The sequence below is a fragment of the Eulemur rufifrons genome, chromosome 1 (assembly GCF_041146395.1).
Source record: "Eulemur rufifrons isolate Redbay chromosome 1, OSU_ERuf_1, whole genome shotgun sequence".
Taxonomy (NCBI): Eukaryota; Metazoa; Chordata; class Mammalia; order Primates; family Lemuridae; genus Eulemur; species Eulemur rufifrons.
In genome coordinates this window covers 34,023,969-34,047,385 of record NC_090983.1, presented here as the reverse complement: position 1 = coordinate 34,047,385, position 23,417 = coordinate 34,023,969, and the positions used below count along the sequence as shown (strand labels likewise).

Below are 23,417 nucleotides of genomic sequence, written 5' to 3'. Positions count from 1 at the left end.
TATTGGCTCAATAACTAACTGGTACGTCTGAGAGTATCTAGCTGAATGCGAGGCAACAAAAAATCATCAGGACCCCCTTTTCTTTCCATCTCTAGCTCTGTCTTTCTTGGGTCTGCTTCCAGATGAGATAAAGATGGGTACTGGGAGGTCCAGACTTACATCCTACCATTTTAGCAGCCCCAGAGGAAAAAGAATGCTCCTTTTCCAGGGCCTTCGTCTTTCCCAGTGGTTTCATCAAAGTTTCTGGGATTGGGTTTCACTGGGTTGAAGCAGTGGCTAATGCAAGGGTAGCAAATGCTTTGGTTGACCTGGTCCGGACATGCCTACTACAGGATCTAGGTCAGTGGTGGGAGTGATAGGACTAGGAAGGGGGAGGGGAGACCAGGAAGGGGAGGGGAGACCAGGGTCTCAAGACCATAGATAGAGAACTAGGAAAGATGATTCCCCTCAGGGAAACACTTAATAGGAATGAGAATGGAGGCTGAGCCAGCAAAAACAACAGAAGACCATTTCCTCTCTACTCTTGTCAACCCTCTGATTTTCTCTGCCTTCTTCTCCACCCTCAACAAATGAGTTTGCCTTATTCTGTAGAAATAAGATAGAAGTCACCAGATATGTATTCCCCTGTTTTACCACCAGTCATTCCTGTCACCTACTTACTTCTTTCTGCACTCATCCCCTTCTTCCTTCCTATTACAATAGAGGAAGAAGTTTTATTATCAGCTTTTATCAAGGTATCAAGCTGTTACCTCCACATGAACCCTGGATCTCCTCCTGTCTTTCTTCTCTTTTGTCTTTCTTCTCTTTTTCCTTATCTTCAATTGCACTTTTTCGCCCCTTAATGCATCAGCAAAAACAAACAAAAAACCTCTATTGATGTATATCTTTCTCTATCTCTTGCCCTGTCTCTTAATTCCCCTCCTCAGCCAAGCTTTTGTAGAACATTCTGTATACATTCATTCTTCAATCTACTGCTTTCTACTCTGTATAGCCACCACTCCAGCACTCCACTGATACTGTTCTTTCTCAGGTCCTCAATAGCATTCACATGATCCAGCCGTGTGGACATTGTTCTTCATTCTACTGGACCTCTCACTAGCATTCACAGAGTTGACCTCCCTTTCTCTCTTGCAATGTTCTCTTCTCTTGGCTGTCATGACAACATACTCTCTTGGTTTCCTCCTATAGCTTTGGCCTTTATTTCCCATCTCCTTTGTTAGCTTTTCTTCTTCTAACTAAATTTGAAATCTGCTTTCCCAAAGGTCAGAGCTATGCACTCTTCTCTTTTTATTCTGCCTTCTGTCCTTAAGTTATCTCATCCAGTACCATGGGTCCAGATGCCACTAATAACCTGACGGTTTCTAACTCCCAAATTTGTGTCTTGAGCCCAGATGTCTATCCTGAGATCTAGTTCCTTATTTGCAATACTCCAGAGCCACTCACAAATCTACTCCTTCTCTAGTTTTCTTTATTTCTGTCAATGACTCCTGCAGCCTCTCAGTTCTCAAACCAGAGATCTGAGGGTCCTTCTCCCTCTCCCCATTGCCCTACTCTGATTCACCAGCAGGTGCTCAAATAAGCCCACTTCTGTTCTTACCCTAGTTCGGTATACTCTGATTTCTCTTGCAATCACCATCTAAGTGGTCTCCCGTTTAATAGATTTGTATCCTCACATCCAGCAGCTAGACATATTTTTTTTTTTGAAAAGTATAAGAACTTTGACCTCTCTGCCTTAAAACCTCCACAGAAAAAATTCCATTTAAAAAATTGTTTTCGTAGTACCCCGCCCCAGCTTCATTTAATTCCCCCCTCCTTTTCCTATGCATTCGCCACAATGGCCTGCTGTTAGCCTGTTAGCGAAGTTACCTCGGGATCTTCCCATGTTGTTTCTTCTGCATGGGATACTATTTGCTGGCAATTTGCCTAGCTTACATCTTAGTTCCTCAGGGCACCCATAGGACCTCTTGCAAATCTAAATTAATTCCCCTCTACATAAAATACCCTGTATTTTCTTTCAGAGCAGTCCTTATAATTTTTAATTACATATTTATGTGATTATTCTTCAATACATCTTTCTCCTAGAGGTGCCATTACAGTACATATACTATATACCTGGGTCAGTGCCTGGCACTAAATTCGGACTCCATAAATGTGTTGATGAAAGAATTTCAAATATTCCAAAGTAAGAAAAGTTTTCCATACCATGTCCTTTTTTATGGCTTCTCTTTTTGAGGGGCATTTTTGCCAAGCAATATCACACTGTTGGGAAGAGATAACTATTGATAATAGTATGAAGTGATAGTTCTTTTTATTTGACATTCAGTGAGGGAAATAGCCATAGCTGACACACTGGGAACTGGAAGAGTATAGCATAAAATGCAGAGGTGTTATAAACTTAGAGAAAGACATTCAACCAGGAATAGGAATATCTGGCTTTGGTGTCCAAACTCTGGCTCTGATTTATATGTTTTGGGAATGTTGTTCAGTCTCCTAGTGTTTCGGATTTTCTCATCTCTCAAATCTTCTATTTGAGAAAATAAATTTGGAAGCCCTTTGAAAAGTATAAAACTTCTTAGAAGTGTGAGATGCTCTTACACTCTTATTTTGATTTTCATTTGTGAGCAAAAAGTGATTTTACTTGGAGGTTCTAGAACTAGCTGTCACTTTTCTCTCAATTCTTACAAGTTATTATTAAGAAACCACCTAGGGATGATAATATGAAAGTAAGTAAGTGCAATGAATTCATCGTGGATTTCCTTTTTAATTTTTTACAAGCTTTCTTGATAGCAATGCTAATAAAGTTTAAATATGTTGAGATGTCAAGTCTTTTTTTCTAAGAGATTAATTAGAGATTAGTCCTTAAGCTATTTGTAAATTATGGTACTTTTTCATTGTAAAGTATTCAGTGGAAATGCTGTTTTAGGAAAATGATTATAGATTATAAATGGTTTCATTAAGTACTTTATTTCCCTGTCATTCTACTAGTTTGATAGTAACAAATGACTTTAATGTTCTTTTTACTGATAATTTAAATGAGATCTAACAGATGAAACATTATTTTGAAACAAATTCAATTTAATTGACCCAGCATGGCTTGGAATCCTTGCTGCCCATAATGATCCTTTTATGATTCAGTACTGAAGAAAAATATGTAATCTGAATATTTTTCTTTTTTTTCTGCACCATGGGATTCACACTCCATGGGATAAGGTATCTTATCCTTTCTAGAGAACGTTAGTAGATGTGTTAGGAATTTATCCTTTCAGGCATTGTGCCAGTCGGTTTCATCAATGAATGGGAATTTACAGTCCTTTGGTAAAACTAATGACCTTCTATAACCAAAACCCCACCCCACACAATTCCAATTGTGTATTAAATATCTTTGCAAATAGTCTAGAGACCAGTATGTGTTAATTTATAGTCCTACAGATAATTATGATGTTCACCCCTATTTAAAAACTGCTAAAATGAGCAAGCATAACGGTTTCAAATTTCATAGGATTTTGTAAACTTCTCTCAGTACCAAGAAAGCAAGCCACCTGACAGTTTTTTTAAAAAGTGAGCCAACACTGAGAAATATGCACCAGAATTGAATGTTAATATTTCAGCTGAATTTGGCTCAGATTTACATGGGATATGAGAGAATTTTTATTTTAGTTACCATTTCTTATTATTTCTTATGGTTATATTCTTCTGCTGCAGATATTCTCATGAGGCAACAATCCTGGTGGTAATAGAGCAGATTTAGTTTGTTTTCATATATTGACAACCGTTATTTTTCCTGAGAGTGTAAAAATAATTTAGAAAATACTTGCTATTTTAAGTAACATTCTGGGTGGAATATTGGATTCATTAGTTGAATGTCCTGAGATTCATGAATTAAATGCAGAGAGCTTCTTAGTACAGTTGGTAGAAGAGTGTTTTAAGTGGCAGGAAAGGGCAGAGATTATTTTGTGGGTTGAGATTAGTTGAGATTAGATAATGAACCTCTGTTAAAGAAGGGAATTTATACCTCTAATTAAATAAATAAAAAAATGCGGGTTAGGAGACAATGAAAGACATTTTTTGTGTGTGCGCTGTAATATGTTTTCCGAAGACTTGGGAGTGTGTTGGGGAGGACAGAATGCAAAGGCAAATTTGGAGTCACATCTTTAGATGTGAAAATAGAGGGATAGGCTAAGTCTATAGATAGGATGGAGAACTTTTAAGGCTACACTCTGTATTTGGTGATTATGGTTAAAAATTTTATAGTTAGGATGTATGCTCTGAAAGATTAAAATTCTTGTAATCTGTATAAAATTCTGAGTCCAATTCTATAACGTCCTAATTTAATACAGTAGATTTGAATCTCATTATCAATGGAATGCATTTAATTGAAATCAAATTGATTTAGAAACTAGTGAGGAAATCTCAGTTTAATCTGCTTTTCCCCCTCTGGGAACATTCATTGGCTTATATGTACTCTCAAAGCTTAGAGGTAGAAAAAAATTGATTTAAGAGGAGACATACTATACATTTTCATTCAATTTGATTGTTTAAATACTTATGAGACTAATTTTATAGATACACTATAAAATTGATTTGTGCCTTGAACATTCTTTTCACTAAAGCTAACTAAAGTCAGTAGTTCTAAAGTGTATGATTCTAAAATAATTTCCAAATAGAAGGTCTGTCATGTTATTTAAGGGATATTTTTCTATATTATATTAGGGGTGCATCGACCATTCTCAAGAACAATAAATATTTTAAAAATTGTGTTTAACTAAAATAACATCAGTGAAACTATTTTAAAAAACTAGCCCATGGGCTTTGAAATTTTACCCATTTCAGTCATGCCAAAGTTTTAAAAAGATAATCATTAACTATCTCTATCAAGTGCATCTTTCTGATAACTAATGAGGTAATTATAGGACTATTGCTTTCTAATTGTCTTTAATGTGGAAATCTTTAATATGTTTTCACATAATATATGCTAATGTGTGCTAATTTTAAATAATTTGAGCAATACAGAGAAAACAAATTCCATAATTTTTCCCCCTTTTCCCTAGGCATAACCACTACTACCAATTGGAATGTATCTTTCCAGACTTGTCATATGTAAATAATGAGCTCTCACATTATACTATAGGTACTTTTCTGTTACCTGCTTTTTAAGTACACATACACACACACACACACATACACACACACACACATACACACACACAGTGTCCATTTTAAAACGTATAGATCTATGTCATCTGTTATAAGGGCTCCATTGAATTTTGTTGCATGAAATGTGCCATAATTTATTTTTCCAGTCCTTACTGGGGATGCATGTTTAGTTTATTAGTTTATTGTTATGTTTTAAAAATATCAGCAAAGTGGCAATGAACCACCTCTTACTTATTATATCTTTGGTCATTTATTCACGTATTTTCTTCAGATTTCCTTGAATTCCGAAAAATGATATTGCTGGATCAAAGTAGATGCATCTTTAACATTTTGAAACATATTACTAAATTGCTTTCCAGAAAAGTTGTACTAGTTTATATTCAAAATAACATTGTATGAAAATTCGTATTTTCCTACAACCTCACATTTTTTAAACTTTAATAAGCTGATAGGCAAAAATAGTAATTTTATTTGTATATATTTGTGTGTGTGTATATACATACATACATATGATTATATGTATTTGAGTATCCTTTTATATATTTCCTAAACAGTTGTATAATTTTGTGAATTTGCATTTTCCAAAATGAGTTTTGAACAATTTTTATAAATTAAAGAACATATAGCAAATATTTTCCAGTTTGAGGTTTTTTTTTTTCACTTGGATGTAGTAATAAGTTTCTATGTGGTCAAATCTATCAGTTTTTCCCTCTATGATTTCTGGCTTTGATATATTTGTTAAGAAAAGATCTTCCCCACCCCAAAACTATACAAATATACTTTTACATTTTTTCCAGTACGTCTATATTTAACATTTATCTAAAATTATTGTTTCTCTAGAATGAAGCAGCAATCTAGTTATTTCTTTGTTCAAATGAATTTTTCAACACTAATAATTGAATAACATAATTATTATTTGAAATGCCTCTTACAACTCCATCCATTGAAACCATTTCACTGGGTTTTTCAGTACAATTTTATTGCATTTACCTAGTAATTAGTGGAGAATTTGAATTTTGCCAATATTTTATTTCCAGTAATTTTTATTACTTCTATTGATTCAATTTTTTCTTTTCAACTTTAAGTGAAATAAAATTCTATATATAAAAGTTTTATACACATCTTGTTAAGTTTATTCGTGACTTGTTTATAATATCTGTTGTTAATTTGAATGGGATTCCCCTTACCTCTGATCACCCCTGCCATTAATGTAGAAACAGGTTGGCATATAAGACATATTAAGTTTTCTATATTTATATTGTATTTTGATACTGTCACTTTTACTAGTTCTAATAATTTTTTCAGTTGACCTTTTTGAATTTTTTAGGTAAATAATTATATTCTCTACAAGCAGTAATGATCTGTCACTTCCTTTACAATATTTTATGCTTAATTCCTTATCCTCACCTTTTTGCTTTGGCTTAACTATGCAAAATTATGTTCAAATATAAAGTAAATAAATAGTAGGCTTTGGGTTTTTAAAAAATTTTTTATTTTAATGAGAATGTTTGTAAATCTTCACCAATTGATACTTCCTGTAGGATTCTGAAATAGTTTTGATCATGTTAAGGAAGTTTTCTTCTTTTTACAGTTTACTAGAGAGTTTTATTGGGAATTGATATTGTAGTTTGTCAAATGTCTTTGGGAAAGTTTTAGTTATGATCAATTGTTTTTCTCTTTTAACCTATTTACATATTGAATTACATTGATGGATTGCTTAATGTTGACTCATTCTTATGTTCCTGGAATAAAACTGACTTTTTGAAGAATTTATTGCTCTTTTAATACATTGCCATATTTTACTTATATTCATGAAAGAGAGATCTGTAATTCACTGTTTTGAGATTTTATCAGATTGTGGTCTGTGCTTTACACAGTGCTTCAGCATGCTTTATTTTCTTTTATTCTTGACATATCCCTATGAATTAGGCCAGAAATTGTTATACTTTTTTGAAAAAAATGATAGACATTGATCTTTGCTTGGCACAAAGTCATGCAAGTAGGTGGTGATGGTGAGTAAAATTCATTAATTTCTAATCCAATACTTTTGGGAAAAGGCATTTAATTATTTCAGCAATGTCTATCAGTATGGTATTTATAGACTCTGAGTTTTATTATTGCAAATAAAAACTATCCTTATGTAGTTTTTGTTAACAGTTTTCTAAATTAAGAGAATGGATTTGTTTCTACTTTGATCGTGGAGCCTTCACGGGGTATGAATTGGGGGTAGAGGGAGAGTTCACCCTAAAGGAGTCTCTGTGCTGAGAATACTCCTTCTCTGAGATCTGCCATCTGTTCCTTGCATGTGAACAGATGCTGATATTCAGTTAATCAGAGGTAATGCAATAAGGATTAAAGTGTTAGTTCTAACCCATTCCGGAAGTTATGGGTAAAACTTGAAATCTTTAATCAGATTCATCTTGATGTTCAAGTCAAGTTGGCTATTTGAGCCAAAGCTTTTATATCTCTATGGTAACTAGTCCCAATGGGCATATTCTGTTGTCATCACAAGAGAAAAAAACATTAAGGATGTGTTTGCACATAGCATTGGGTCAAGAGAAATGACATTCTATTTCATAGGTGGGATCTATCTTATAGAAAGCTCAGAAATAGCTTTTAGGAATTTATCACAGAAGAAAATATCCAATTGAGAGGTTTTAAAATAATTTAAATGTGAGTTTCAGAATCCATACAGACTTAACACAAATGCAAGAAAGGGTCCATTTCCCAAGATATACACCTATTTATTAAATAGTAGACTAGACTTCTCCAAATCTAGAGAAAAATGAATTTAGGCTATCAATGCATTATTTCTTATTTAATAGAATTAGGTTTTTATAAAATTGAAATTTAATCTCCTTGTCCCAAGTCACATCTATTTACAAAATTTTTTAAAAATTAAATTCATTGTTTTTAAATCTTCTGTAAGATTTTTTTCTTAGAAACCTACATGTGTTTATTACTGTATAGTACAATAGAACTGATTCCATCTCTATGATATATTACTAATAGTTATACGTTTTATGTGCTTATGATTGGAATTTATAAGTGATGAATATAACCTAGAATCTTGTCCTTACCAAATGTTGCACAGAAAACCATAAATTCTGGACATTGACTATTTTTCAAACTCTATTTCATTAATGAAAACTTTATGCTCTGAAGAAAAGCTAATTATAAAAATCTCCTATTTCCACTTAAGCTAGTATAACTGTAAATGATTTTCTTATTTTTATAAATCACATCTGTTTCTGAAACTCAGCTCCAGTAACTCCCTAGGATAACAAATGATGGAACTCACATAGTATTGAAACATATTGGGCCTTTCCTTTTAAGTTTTAAGTATGTTTTATTCAAATTTAGTTGACTAGAGAATATGTTTAAACTCCAAAATGACTAAAAATCAATGTAAATAATATATTTGTGTGTCATATTTGAGAGTAAATATTACCGTGAAAAATGGAAAAGTCACAATGAAGGAAAAACTCTTATGTGAATTTACTGTATAGTACACAAGGGAAACACGAAGTTTTGTCAGAAACATTTGTGAGATGAACTCTGTTTAATAATGTTCCTTTCCTGTTGATATTTTAATTTTTCAGATAAAGTATTTTAAGTAAATGTGCAACATTAGTTAGAATAAAAAAACAAAATCATGCATAGATTTGAATGCCTACCTAATTACATGTCAATTTCTGATGAATGTCCTAATTAAGCATCAAGTTATGTTTATGCCTATGAAATAATTGGAGAATTACATTTAATCTCTATAACAAAACATTGAAAGAAATGTATTAGCAATGTAGGTATTAAAAGTATACATTTAGATAATCTTCATCATGGACCTTCTTTTTTTTTTCCTCTTTACCAGCTAAATTTAAGATGCAATCATGGATTTTCTTTTTAAAGGGACATGACATTCTGTTTTCCATAAAAAGCACTTCCAATTAATCCTCACACCAGAACAACAAAGTCGGCGCTGGCATAAGCTCGGCCAGGATTCCTGGTCCCTGCTGTGCAGGGGGTCTCCCGAGGTAGGACGGAATCATCTCTCAGTCTCCAAGCCCACTTGATTCTTGGCATCTCTGCTAAGTGTTGCACAGGCTACCTATTAATTTTAAATGTAGTGTTTTTGAGTGTGAGGCAGACATCTGTCTTGGAGCAACAGGACTGATAGCAGCAAGTCATTCCTCAGAAACCGCTGAATAATAGTCAGATGACCTTTATTGGTGTCACCTTCATTTTTGTTCATGTTGGCACAATTAAGGTGCAGTACTAACATAACTATGCATTGTATGCAGCAGCAGGATTAGTGCAAAAGGTTATGTTGTTGCCTGGAAAAGTGGGAGAGTTAATGTACCTTATAACTGTATACGAAGCAATGGCCTGTGAAGGATGCAAGAGGAGATTGGTCAGGTAATACTGAGAAACAGGGCCTTTCCCGTGAAAGCAGTTGATGCTACAAAGGAGCATCTACATAATACTATACTACTTCTTTTTCATGTGCCCCCTCAGCTCTTTGTCCTCCTCTGTGGTCTTGTTCACAAACAACTTTAACGTTGTTTAGAACTGTTTTCATTATTTATTTAAAAGCATTCTTTATATACTTTGCTCTAATTATTGAATTTGATGATTTTTATCATTATCCTATTAAATATTTACTAATTTCATCAGCCACAAAAAACTTACACATTAAAAGAATGATGGAGAGAGGGCATTTATTCCAGGCAGCATTAGTGTTGGGATTATGATTTTTTAAAGAAGTTACTTATATGATGCATACGTAGCACAGAATAGGGGCTCAATCTTCGTATAAATGTTATATTTGAAATAATACATGGGATATGTATAAAAATAGTTATTCTTGCAGAAAAAATTTAACTAGGTAGAAACCATGCAGAATAAGAGCTTGAGATAATCAGTTTTATTTAGAGTGTCATTTCTTAATGAGTTCTAATGAGTGAGTGATTGCAGTGAGGTATCGCACAAGGGAAGCTTCTTCTGTTCAACAAAACAAATCAATGGTACTAAGAAGTAACCGCTCTGAAATGGACTCTTTCTGTACTCTATCTCCAGCTTTGCTTTTAGGACATCAATTATTTTTGCTTTCAAGTGAGAAGAGTTAAGTGAAGTTGTGCAAAATTTTGAGGGTCACTGGCTGACTGTATTTTAATTATTATAGCATCCTACTCCTGCTCCAGCGTATATTTTAGAGTGGGTTTTCTAAAGGAGATGGCTTGAGTGAATTTTATTAAAGGGATCACCTTTTATAAATGAATGTAATTTTAAATACAGACATTAAACTTCATTTGGTGAGAGAGATGTACGTGCATACACTTAGCATTGACTTTAATAAATTCTGTTGACTTACAAGATGGCGTAGAGAAGGAATGTTTTCTTTATCCATCCTAAAGTAGCTGTTCAGGTTCTTACCAATGAGGGAGAGCCATGGTCTACAAAGCTCAGGGCTTCAGCTACTTCTCAGTGGTGACTACAAGCACCTCACTCTCACTGTATCACATGGTGACATTGGGTGGGTCACATGGTGTTAACCATAAATAAGTGTGTCACTGGTTTGTGACCCTGCATTAAGTAATTTGGCTTGACCATGGGAAAATAACTTTGGAAATTTTAATGTGGAATTAATGATACAATTTTACAGTTGCAACCCTCCCTTACCTTGAAGGCAGGTTTCAGCCTTCCCATTTCCTTGAGTTTTATGTGAAGAGTTAGGCCTTGTGTATGAGGATGGGTTTTCTCTAGACCACCCAACTGCCAAACATGGATGTGTATTTGGGCATCGGCCCACTGGACATGGAAAGTATATGCATCAGAACTGAATTCCAGTCTTTGGTCACCAGTCCAAGTTAGTACACAGCATTTTTGAGAATAGTCTTCTCCTGGATTCATCACTCTCGGCCTGTCGCTCTAGTCTCGTCTGGGGCCACTCTATCCCTCACTTGTTACACTGTAGCCATCCTGGCTTTTTTCCCACCACAGGACCTTCTCCTCCTCTTCTGGAACCCTTTCCCCTCAGCTCTTCTCAGGGCTGCAGTTTGGCTTTCACTCCTACCTCGCTCTTCAGCATCTTGAAGGGAACATAAGACATTCTCTTGTCAAAGTTAGCAGTAACATCCTAACGGCCAAATGCAATAAGCTATCTTCAGATCTTATTCCCCAGCACTCTTTCCTGCAAGTATTGGCTTCTAGGAAAGCTCATACTCCTGGCTTTCTTACCCCTCAGCCTTTTTGTCTTTGAGATCTTCTTTCCTGTCCAGCCTCTAAATATTTGTGGCCCTCTGGGTTTAGCCCATTTCCAACTGCTCTTATTTCATGGGTGACTTTATCATGCTTAAAGTTCAGTTTATCCCTGTACGTTTACAACTCCCAACTCTGAAACTCCAGTCCAGACTTCTCACTGGAAGTTTGACTCATATATCCAAATTTCCACTGGATATTTTCACCTCGATGGCCAATAGTCATCTGAAATCCACCATGGCCCAAGGTAAACTTAGTTTCCCCTTCAACTTTATCTCCCCTGATATTTCATATATCATTTAGGGATATTGCCATTCACCTTTTACTCAAACCAAAAACCTAGGAGTCATCCTATACCCAGTCAAGAACTTCTTGTTTTGTCTCAGGTTTCTTGATATTTCCCACTCCTCTTCATCTATTTTATTAGTAATCTACCTCACGCCATCACCATCTCTTCATTTTAACACTATAGTAGTTACCTACTGCACCATCTTCAGTTTTGTCCATATCAAATTCTTCTAGCATGTATTCAGAGTGATAATAGCTAAGATAAAAATCAGACCTTATCAATTTTCTCAAAACTCTATAATGTACTAGTCCCTAGAACAGAGTAAGTACCTCTTACTGTTTGTCAAATGAATGAATGAAGAATAAGACCAGAGGCCTCTCAATATCCAGGATTGGAGCTCATCTGGATTCTAGACTCTATTGTCCACATCCTTTGAGAATTTCATGTATCAACAAATTTTTGTTTCTCAGATTAGCTTGGAAGTTCATAAAACCAAAATGAATAGTATAGTTTTATAGTTTATAGGTTTTATATAAGAACAGATAGGGTCCCTGTGGTGAAAATAAAACTTATGTGCCTTTATTTTTGTTTTTTAGTTATAATCTATTAAATTTTTTATTAAGACTTTCTTAAGAAAACTCTTCAAACATGAGTATTTTCCCACCTTTTACACTAAGAGAATGTCACTTTAGTGTACTTCATTTAAGCTGGGTTTCTGTGTTCTGAAACAAAGATTCCTTCTAATCACAGTCTGACAACTGGTGTTTTGGTTTTTATTCTTTAGGATTTTGTAAATCTGTTCTGTTTTAACAAAGAAGCATCTTAGAACTGTTTGCTTAAAAACAATTTGCCAAAAGCCAAAAAGTACACGTGATGATAAAATTAGATGTTTAAACATGCCCACTAGGTTATAGGGAGGGAAAATTGAACATGATATTTTCTTTACTCATTTTTAAATTTTATACAATGCTTCAGTATACTTTTTCCCCTATGTGTCAAAATATACATAACTTAAAAGTTACCATTTTAACTATTTTTTCCTGATTCTTGTTCTTCTATATCATTTTAACCATTATAATTGTATAGTTCTATAGCATTAAGCACATTCACATTTTTGTGCTTTTTCATTGCACTTTTCCCTGAAATTATTATATTGAAATAATTCTATATTTTCATGATTAAGACCCAAAGCTGTGTTTGCATTGAATAAGCAGAGTTTCTTTGGAGCGTATCAATGTGTTGTGAAGGAAAATGATTTTGTTTGTTTTATTTTTAAGGAATTTGCAGTATATTTAATCTTGGGCTCAGAGAGCAAATGTCAATGGGAATTTATAGAAACATGTTTATTAATTTGGCTTATGTGAACTTTCTTTTCAATGTTAGTTTAATAAAATATGTTTAAGGAGCTGAAAATATTTTAGTGTTGTATAGGAGTCTCATTTAATCATGATTGGTATCCTATTTCTAATAGTGGATAAGCAATAATGTAGAAAATATTGAAACAAATAAAAAAATTAAAATAATATTTGCCCATTTCCTCTTAGTATTTTGAAATGATTTCTAAGATTAGAAATCAGCCCTTACCACTTAAGATTAGATAGAAATTATCTCTATGATATGAATATATTAGAAAGACTGCTCATAGATAAATCAGTGTCTTATGTTGTTTAACAAGAGTAAAATATTTATCTATTGCTTTTGTAGTTTATGAGACTTCATAAACTATTTGATGATAAAATCCTTTATAAAGTATTGATTAATTTTAAAAGACCATAGATCTAAAATGTGAAGTACTATCTGGAGATGTTCTAGGACCATATAAACCTAATTTGGTTTATTTGCTTTATTATTTAGCTTATTTAAATGTGATACCTTCTTGGGAAATCAAAATTTGGAAACTTATACATAGAATGTTAGGAAATTGAAAGGATTGAACTCAATGTTTGACTAATTCTTGTACTCCACTAGAATATGGGCCCAAGCTTTAGGGGACAGAGGCATCTCAATGTGCTATTTATCCTAACAAATTTAAAGTTCTTTTGTTGTAAGTTGCTCTAAGAGAAACTTTGGTGGTAGTGGTAGGGGTGGAGATTGGTACTTCAACCTCTTACTTTCATTCCCAAGTGAGGAAAGTTGGCTTTGAAATAAATGGAAAGTCCTTGTACTTTATAAAAATCTTCTGGAAGGATGTTATGGTCATTGGATCAATTCAATCATCTAATGAACTGGAAGTGGATGAGAGCACACCTGAACTGATAATAAACTTGGTTTCTTTTGGAAAATGCCCAAAATCCCTGTCTTCCCAATGTATAGATGACTGCAATGGATTCACAATCATTCCATCATAATTTTTTTTTCTATTTATGAACAAGGGAAGCCTATAACTAGCATTTTAACTTTCTTAGTCTGTTTATCTTAATAGTCCTCCTTTCCCACCTCCAGTTTGCCAGAATCTTCTTGAGGGGAATACAAATGTGTGGTGGCTTAGGACTCTGGGAAAGAGGCTGTGATGGTGAAGCAGCTGAGAAGGGGACTGGAGTCTTCCATCCTTCCTGTCCACTGAAACACCATTTCCATCTCCCCTCCTCCCAACCTGTCAGAGCCTATGCATAGCACAGCCATTGAAAGACTAGCATGTTGGCACTCTGAATCCAGATATTATCTTTTTCTGTAGTAGAATTAGAGAAATATCAGTCTTGAACCCTTTCCAGCATATTTTGTATATAAATAATCTTGGCTCTAGTTATTATCAGACAAGCTAATTATTTGTTCACACATGCTCTGGTCAATTTTTAGCTCATTTGGGGACTTGTAATGACTTTGGATTTTGTCCTTTGTGAGATGACAACCTAAGAATCAGATTTTTTTTACTGGTTCCACGTTTTAGGGAATGCAGGTCAAAGCAAGAAATAAGCATTATGGGGCAGGTGGATTTCTTTTGGGGCTAGATAGAAAACATTTGTCTCTTGAAGGGTTTGTCTTACTAGGAAGGAAAGTCTTGAATGAAGGAGATACCATCACAAAGAAGAGAGGCTTGTAAGAGAAAGCGATTCTCACAGCAGTAGTTTTGTTCTCATAAATAAACAGTGGCTCACTGGAGCTGACCAGAACGTTCGACTGTGGAGAAGGCTAGTGCAACACCATGCGTGGGCCATATCAACCAGATATATGCATTTAGAGGAACACTGATTTCCTGGGTTTGCTAGGAACTATGAGAGGTTTTATAACCCTGCTGACAACAATTCTATTTGCAACATGATCTGCTTATGTAAAAATAATTTTTAATGTGAAAGCTCTCATTAGCTTAAAAGTCAAGTCAAACAGTTAGCTTTAAAAGCTGAGTCACAGTCTCACCATCACAATTCACAGTTTCCGTCTTTATTTTACTTGGTAGATTAATCCCGTCTCAGCAGTGCCATTAGGTGCCTGCCTAGATGCTGTGGAAAAATACCAACAAACATGATATTTCTGAGCATGTGGGTCATGACGATTTCAAATGTGTTCTATTAGAGCATTTGCGTATAAATGGCTGAAGATTTATAGTTGTTTTTTAGCTTAAGGATGAGGAAATTGACCACTATGGGATAATTAAAAATAGCAACTCTCTGGAAAAGCAGGCGCAAAGTTGTTAAATGCCAGGGCACCATGAGACAATATTCTGTAATCTAAACTGGGTAATTTATATCTTTGTCACTTGAAGATCTGATATATAGTTGAGTCAATGAATCATCCCACCAACATCTCATGACTAAAGCAAATTTTGTTCTTTTCACAGGCATGGTTTTAGTCAATTGAATAATAATTAACCTGTCTTTTCTATACTATAGGATAGGCAGGCTCATGCAGGCAGGGTCAATTAAATGAGGACTCAGAAAAGAGATTCTACTCTGTTTTAAAAGAATTCCAGTGAAGGAGATGGCCCAGACAATTTTGGTTATACTTTTTAGTGTTTGAAATAGTAACACCATGTGGTTGTTTTAAAAATATTTTCAGTTTATCACTGAAGACTTGTCTGAAATCTTCAGAAGTCAGGAATGAATTAGCTTCTGGATAACCCCCAACATTCTGGTCAGAACCTATCGATGGTCCCACGGTGACTGGGCACGTGAGGAAATGCTCCTTCTTTTGAAAGGAATAACCTTAAAAGTGCTCATACTTTATAAAGAACAGTCATGTGCATTTTCTCTTTTGAGTCTCAGAAAAACACTATATTACAGGTAAAGATTACTAATTCCTATCAGAAATTAAGATTCAGAAAGGTTAAGTGACTTACCTGAGCTCATATATCTAGTGAGTGGAATCATCACAACTTGAGAATAGTTATTTTTGCTCTGAGGACAATGCCCTTTGCACCCTATGTTTTACTGACTCTTTGGTTCACTTGTAAAATTGGTCACGGAAAACATGCATTAAGATGCTTCTGGGAAATTTGTTCTTGGGACAATTTTTGAGTTGATGATGTGGTTGGGAACATTATTAACTTGAGTCTATGGTCGGAACAGAGGAGAGGATAAAGAAATATCCAATTTCAGTGGCATTGGTCAGATGTTCAATGTATATGAATTGGGAGTGATAGACACAGTGGACAGTTCAAGACTAAGATGAAATCCATCATCTCATGAGTATTCAGAGGACTGGAGCCATATTTTAGGAAGGACAGTGGGTAAGAAGGCCTAAATACAATCAAGAAGGAAACAGCCACAAGAAATAATGAACCTGCTTAAGATACACTAATCTGAACGAATGAAGTTTGATGCCCTGTTGGCACTGTTGATCAGAGAGGGGGAAATAGGCTGAAAAGACTGAGATTCTGTGAGACTAAGACCCAAGGACACTTCCAGAAATGGAGGGATTTGCAAAGTGCAAGTGTTCCCTGTGAAATCTGGCAAAAGGTTTTGAAATTTAACTTACATCAGAAGAATCTTAAAAGTTAGTGGAGCCATTCACATTTCTGTTTAGTTGTAAACTTTGCCTGCTAATAGCATTAGATTCAAATGCTGGTGTGAATTCCTATGATGTTCGTTTAAATTGTTTACCTCAGTCTGAAAATTTGCTCAAATGAGAGCCATTGGCTATTAGCTCTCAATCTGACTTTCAAGACACCTCAAAATACTTTGAGGAAAAAGAGTGATTTTTAGTTAAGCTGTTTAGTTATGCCCTTTGTGATATAAAGTATGTTACAGTAAAAGCCTTTTATTTAAAGTAGGTTTAAGAGAAAACTTTTCAAACTGTTGCAAAGTATAAATGAAAAAAACTTCTTAAAGAAATCCAGCATTATGTCTTTCACATCTCTATTGGGTGTTAAGCTAGGTAGTCAATATGCCAGCAGGTAGAAGTTCTTAAGAAATTTACTTTAATGAACAAATAAGAGTGATTTATACTTAGTGCTTGATTTTATTTCAAAGAACAAACAGGCATTTGAAAAATAAGTTTTTTTCTGAACCTAATATCAATTTCCTTAGCAATTATTCTTTTCTGAAACAGCATGAAGGTAAATTTTAGGCTGGCTTCTGTTGAAATAATCACAATATCTAAGTAAAATCTGAGGAGATCCTAGAGTGTTACTGAATCTGTCTATTTTCTAAAGGAAATTGATTGATTCTTTTCAAATTATTTTACAGGACCCTTCAAACCAAAAATGTGGTGGAAGAAAGAAAACCGTGTCTTTCAGCAGCATGCCATCAGAAAAGAAAATTAGCAGTGCAAACGACTGCATCAGCTTCATGCAAGCTGGCTGTGAACTGAAGAAAGTCCGGCCAAACTCTCGCATTTACAACCGTTTTTTCACTCTGGACACAGACCTCCAAGCTCTTCGCTGGGAACCTTCCAAGAAGGACCTTGAGAAAGCTAAACTTGATATTTCTGCCATAAAAGAGATCAGACTGGGGAAAAACACAGAAACGTTTAGAAACAATGGCCTTGCTGACCAGATCTGTGAGGACTGTGCCTTTTCTATACTCCATGGGGAAAACTACGAGTCTCTGGACCTAGTTGCCAATTCAGCAGACGTGGCAAATATCTGGGTGTCTGGGTTACGGTACCTGGTTTCTCGAAGTAAGCAACCCCTTGATTTTATGGAGGGCAACCAGAACACACCAAGGTTCATGTGGTTGAAAACAGTGTTTGAAGCAGCAGATATTGATGGGAATGGGATTATGTTGGAAGATACCTCTGTAGAGTTAATAAAACAACTCAACCCTACCCTCAAGGAATCCAAGATCAGGTTAAAGTTTAAAGAAATCCAGAAGAGCAAAGAAAAACTAACCACCCGAGTGACAGAAGAGGAATTTTGTGAAGCTTTTTGTGAACTTTGCACCAGGCCAGAAGTGTATTTCTTACTTGTACAGATATCTAAAAACAAAGAATATTTGGATGCTAATGATCTCATGCTCTTTTTAGAAGCTGAGCAAGGAGTCACCCATATCACTGAAGATATGTGCTTAAACATCATTAGGAGATATGAACTTTCTGAAGAGGGACGTCAAAAAGGGTTTCTTGCAATTGATGGCTTTACCCAGTATTTATTGTCACCAGAATGTGATATTTTTGATCCTGAGCAAAATAAGGTTGCTCAAGATATGACCCAGCCATTATCTCACTACTACATCAATGCCTCTCATAACACCTATCTGATAGAAGACCAGTTCAGGGGGCCAGCTGACATCAATGGGTACGTCAGAGCCTTGAAAATGGGCTGTCGAAGCATTGAACTTGATGTAAGTGATGGATCGGATAACGAACCAATCCTTTGTAATAGAAATAATGTGACAACACATGTTTCCTTTCGAAGTGTCATAGAAGTGATAAATAAATTTGCCTTTGTGGCTTCTGAATACCCACTCATTCTTTGCTTGGGGAATCACTGCTCCCTTCCGCAGCAGAAGGTAATGGTTCAGCAGATGAAAAAGGTCTTTGGCGATAAACTCTATACTGATGCACCTTTGCCATCAGAATCCTACCTCCCATCACCAGAAAAACTAAAAAGAATGATCATTGTGAAAGGAAAGAAACTGCCTTCTGATCCAGATGTGTTAGAAGGAGAAGTAACAGATGAAGATGAAGAAGCTGAAATGTCTCGAAGGATGTCAGTAGATTACAATGGTGAGCAGAAACAAATCTGGCTCTGTAGGGAGCTCTCTGATCTGGTATCTATTTGTAAGTCTGTTCAGTACAGGGATTTTGAACTGTCTATGAAAAGCCAAAACTATTGGGAAATTTGTTCATTTAGTGAAACAGAGGCCAGCCGAATTGCAAATGAATACCCAGAGGATTTTGTGAATTATAATAAGAAGTTCTTATCAAGAATCTATCCAAGTGCCGTGAGGATTGATTCCAGTAACTTGAATCCACAGGACTTTTGGAATTGTGGCTGTCAGATCGTGGCAATGAATTTTCAGACTCCGGGCCCAATGATGGACCTTCACACGGGCTGGTTTCTTCAAAATGGAGGATGTGGTTATGTTCTAAGGCCGTCTATCATGCGAGATGAGGTTTCTTACTTCAGTGCAAATACAAAGGGCATCGTACCTGGGGTGTCTCCTCTAGTTCTTCATATCAAGATCATCAGTGGTCAGAATTTTCCAAAGCCCAAGGGAGCTTGTGCCAAAGGGGATGTCATTGATCCCTATGTTTGTATAGAGATACATGGAATTCCAGCAGACTGTTCGGAACAAAGAACTAAAACTGTACAACAAAACAGTGATAATCCCATTTTTGATGAAACTTTTGAGTTTCAAGTAAACCTACCTGAGCTGGCCATGATCCGTTTTGTTGTTCTGGATGATGACTACATCGGGGATGAGTTTATAGGGCAGTACACAATACCCTTTGAATGTTTGCAGCCTGGATATCGGCATGTTCCCTTGCGATCTTTTGTGGGTGATATCATGGAGCACGTAACCCTTTTTGTCCACATAGCAATAACTAATCGAAGTGGAGGAGGAAAGGCACAGAAACGCAGCCTTTCAGTGAGGATGGGGAAGAAAGTTCGGGAATATAACATGCTCAGGAATATTGGTCTTAAAACCATAGATGACATCTTTAAAATAGCAGTTCATCCCTTACGAGAAGCCATAGACATGAGAGAAAATATGCAGGTAGGAAAAAAAATCCTACATTCTTCTCCTCTACCCTGACATAATTCCAATATTATTGTAAATCTCCATATTAGATTTGTTATAAATCATTTCTATACCTAGCTTTATATAGTAGAAGATTTTATATAATTTAATATAACTCTTGAAATATATCTTTGACATATTTTATTTTATTTTTGAGACAGAGTCTCGCTTTGTTGCCCGGGCTAGAGTGAGTGCCGTGGCGTCAGCCTCGCTCACAGCAACCTCAAACTCCTGGGCTTAAGCGATCCTACTGCCTCAGCCTCCCGAGTAGCTGGGACTACAGGCATGTGCCACCATGCCCAGCTAATTTTTTCTATATATATTTTAGTTGGCCAGATAATTTCTTTCTATTTTTAGTAGAGACGAGGTCTCGCTCTTGCTCAGGCTGGTCTCGAACTCCTGACCTTGAGTGATCCACCCGCCTCAGCCTCCCAGAGTGCTAGGATTATAGGCGTGAGCCACCGCGCCCGGCCGACATATTTTATATAATGTATTTAAAATACATATTAAGGAAGGTTATTATAGATAAAATTTTTCCAAGTAGTGCTGATAAACTATATTATCTTAACATAAAGTGTTTTGGGTTAAGGATTATTTGGAGTCTAATCAGTAGAAAAATAAAGACCACCATTGTCATTAAATTCATGAGACACATACTAGGTTAGGCACTGTTCACTGTTAATAAAATGTAAAATAGTCATAATTCCAATTTCAAATGAATTTGTTAAGAAGACCATAACATGGACAAAAGCTCTACATGAAATGCATTTTCAGTGTGTGTGTCTGTCAGGTGCCTTTCTGATGGGGTGACAAAAGCATACCATTGATGATTAGTCACACGGAAGGTAGTAAGATATTGCAGCCTGCTACCCTGAGGGAAAAAGCCCAAGAGAGGTGCATTTCAATAAACAGCCACTGGCATTATATTTTCCCCATCATCATGACACAAATCAAATAAGATATTCATGGCCAGGCAGTACTCACTTATGTGGATCTTCCAGTGCGCTGCTTTGAAAAGCACTGTATAGCCTTGTGTCACGTGCTGCTTTGCTTTTGTGGCATACTTTTGGTGGCTGCTAAAAATTGAGAAGGATGAAGTGTAACAGTGAAGCAGCTCTCTGTGTTATCTCCGTGTATATCGCAACATTTGTGGTTGATTATAATTCATTTTACTCTAATGATAGATGTCTCTAAAGGTAAGCTTTTAATGAACATATTTTGTGTAAACCTGGGAGTGCTGGCGGTGATGTGTCATGTGGTCAGAAGTGTGATTCCATGTTTTCTTGCTTGCAGAACGCGATAGTGTCTATTAAGGAACTGTGTGGACTCGCTCCAATTGCCAGTCTGAAGCAGTGCCTGTTGACCCTGTCCTCTCGGCTCATCACCAGTGACAATACTCCCTCGGTCTCTCTCGTGATGAAAGACAGCTTTCCTTACCTGGAGCCTCTGGGTGCAATTCCAGATGTGCAGAAAAAGATGCTGGCTGCCTATGATCTGGTAGGAAATTGTGACTCCACATCTCTTACCTGTTTGTGTGGAAAATCACTAATGGCAGGGACTCTTTTGTGGAACTCCAAAGAATAATGCAGAAAGGCTGCTTTTGAAACATGGATTGGAGGTAGCAGGCAGAGCCAGCCCACTCAGCTTCCACTGAGTCTCAGTGGGGACCTCTGAGAAAATGCCTTGCACAAATGGAAAATCTCTGTTTTAACAAAAAATGAATTATTGAACAAACTCTCAAACGTATATACACTCATCACCTAAATGACTTTAGACTGCAATATAACAATTTAATTGTATACCTATAGGAAGTAAACTTATGTCTCAGTGCTGCCTTATGATGATTTAGACAAAAGATTTCTGTGGAATCTAGATTTCTAAGCTAATACTGTAATCTAATTTTTCTGAATATATAATGAAATTTATGTAGTAATAAGATTTAAGAATAACTATATTTTTGCATCTCCTGATTCTATAAACAAAATTAAGGAGCAGATGACAAACTGGGAAAATTTGTAGCATATAAGTCAGATAAAATATAAACATCCTTAAAATACAAAGAGCACTTAAAAGAATCATGGGGAAAATTGTATATCAATCAAGATTAAGTTCAGCTGCATATACCAAAAAAATGTAACCCAATCATGGCTTAAAAACAAAGTTTTATTCTTTCACCTAAAAATCTGGAGATCAACCATTGAGGGTGACACTTGTACAAAGTTCTTAAAGAACCCGGGCTCCCTCTAGTTTTCTCTTCTGCCATCCTTAGAGTGTAGCCCATATCTTCATGGTCTAAAATGGCTGCTGAAGCTCCAACCATAACATCTGCATTTCACCATCCTCAATGATGAAGAGAAGAAAGAGGGTATATCTTCTTTTCTGAAGCACATTTGTCTGAAATAACATAGATCAATTTTGCTTATATTTCATCATCTTAGAGTTAGATACAGTTACACAGGAGAATGGAAGATGTTATTTCAAGGGGCTATATGCTAAAAGTTGTCTCTTCTGTTACTAAGAAATAGAGGGAGAATGGATATTAGGGAACAACTTTGCTACAGAAGTGAACAGGCAATTCATGTGTTGCCCCCTAAAAAACAATGGAAATTATAAAAATATATTTAACCTTAAAATAAGTTTTTAATTAGAAATTAAAGAATGTAATATGATACTCCCTTCTTCATCAAATTGGCATGTTTTTTATTTTTAAAAATAGTACCTCTGATCAAGATTTTAAGAAAATGGACACTCTTATACATCAACCTGTAGTGGGGAAAATAAATTGATATATTTCTTGGAGAAAAATTTGGCAATATAACTTAAGATATTATTCATTTGATCTATATATTTCCTTTTTTTGGATTTATTCTAAGCTAAATAGAGGTGTGTATAAACATTATGTTTAATAATGTCAACATAGAGGGATTAGTTATGTAAAATGTAGTCCATATTATAGATTCCTTTGAAGATATTAAAATCATGTGTTAGAAGAATATTTAATGATATGGAAAACTCCTCACAATCTGTTTTATAAAATATTTGGTTACAAAAAATATGCACAATAGTATTTAAATTGTATTTGTATGTATATGTACCTAAAATGCTAGCAGATTAATAGTGACTATTTTTATGTGAGAGTGAATTTTATTTTCTTCTTCATATTTTTCTATTTTATTCTGTATTTGTCAAACTTTATAATGAACTCAACTAATTTTATAATTGAGTAAAAATAAATGTTAAGGAAAAAAGAATATTTTCTCATTAAAAAACAATAAGAAGAAAGACATTTGGGTTAACATCCTACAACTGAAAAAGAAAAAGCCCCACAGAGCACATTCTGCTTATGAATGACTGTACCTGTTATGAAGTGTACTTCATGGTTGCTAGGGGAAAAGTTCACCTGTTACCTGTATCTCATTTTTCATGAAATCAATTTTTTCATCATAAAAGTGGGATTAAAAGCTATTCAGTGAATAAGTATAATTGTCATTTAAGAGGTAAAATTAGGATACTAGTTTCCATAGAGACAGACAGTAGAAATCACTTATTCCTCCACTTCCCTTTTGAGCTAAAAAAGAAAAATCATTCATGGAGAG

The 23,417-nt window shown here is 35.2% G+C and overlaps 1 protein-coding gene across 1 annotated transcript in view; it reads left to right on the top strand.

Annotated features, from left to right (window-relative positions):
• Window positions 1-23,417, top strand: part of PLCL1 (phospholipase C like 1 (inactive)) — a 300,618-nt gene that overhangs the window by 230,778 nt on the left and 46,423 nt on the right. Inside the window, exons 2-3 of the mRNA XM_069468909.1 lie at window positions 17,323-19,797; window positions 21,115-21,318. Of these exons, the coding sequence (XP_069325010.1) occupies window positions 17,323-19,797; window positions 21,115-21,318 (2,679 nt within the window). The remainder of the gene's footprint in view (window positions 1-17,322; window positions 19,798-21,114; window positions 21,319-23,417) is intronic.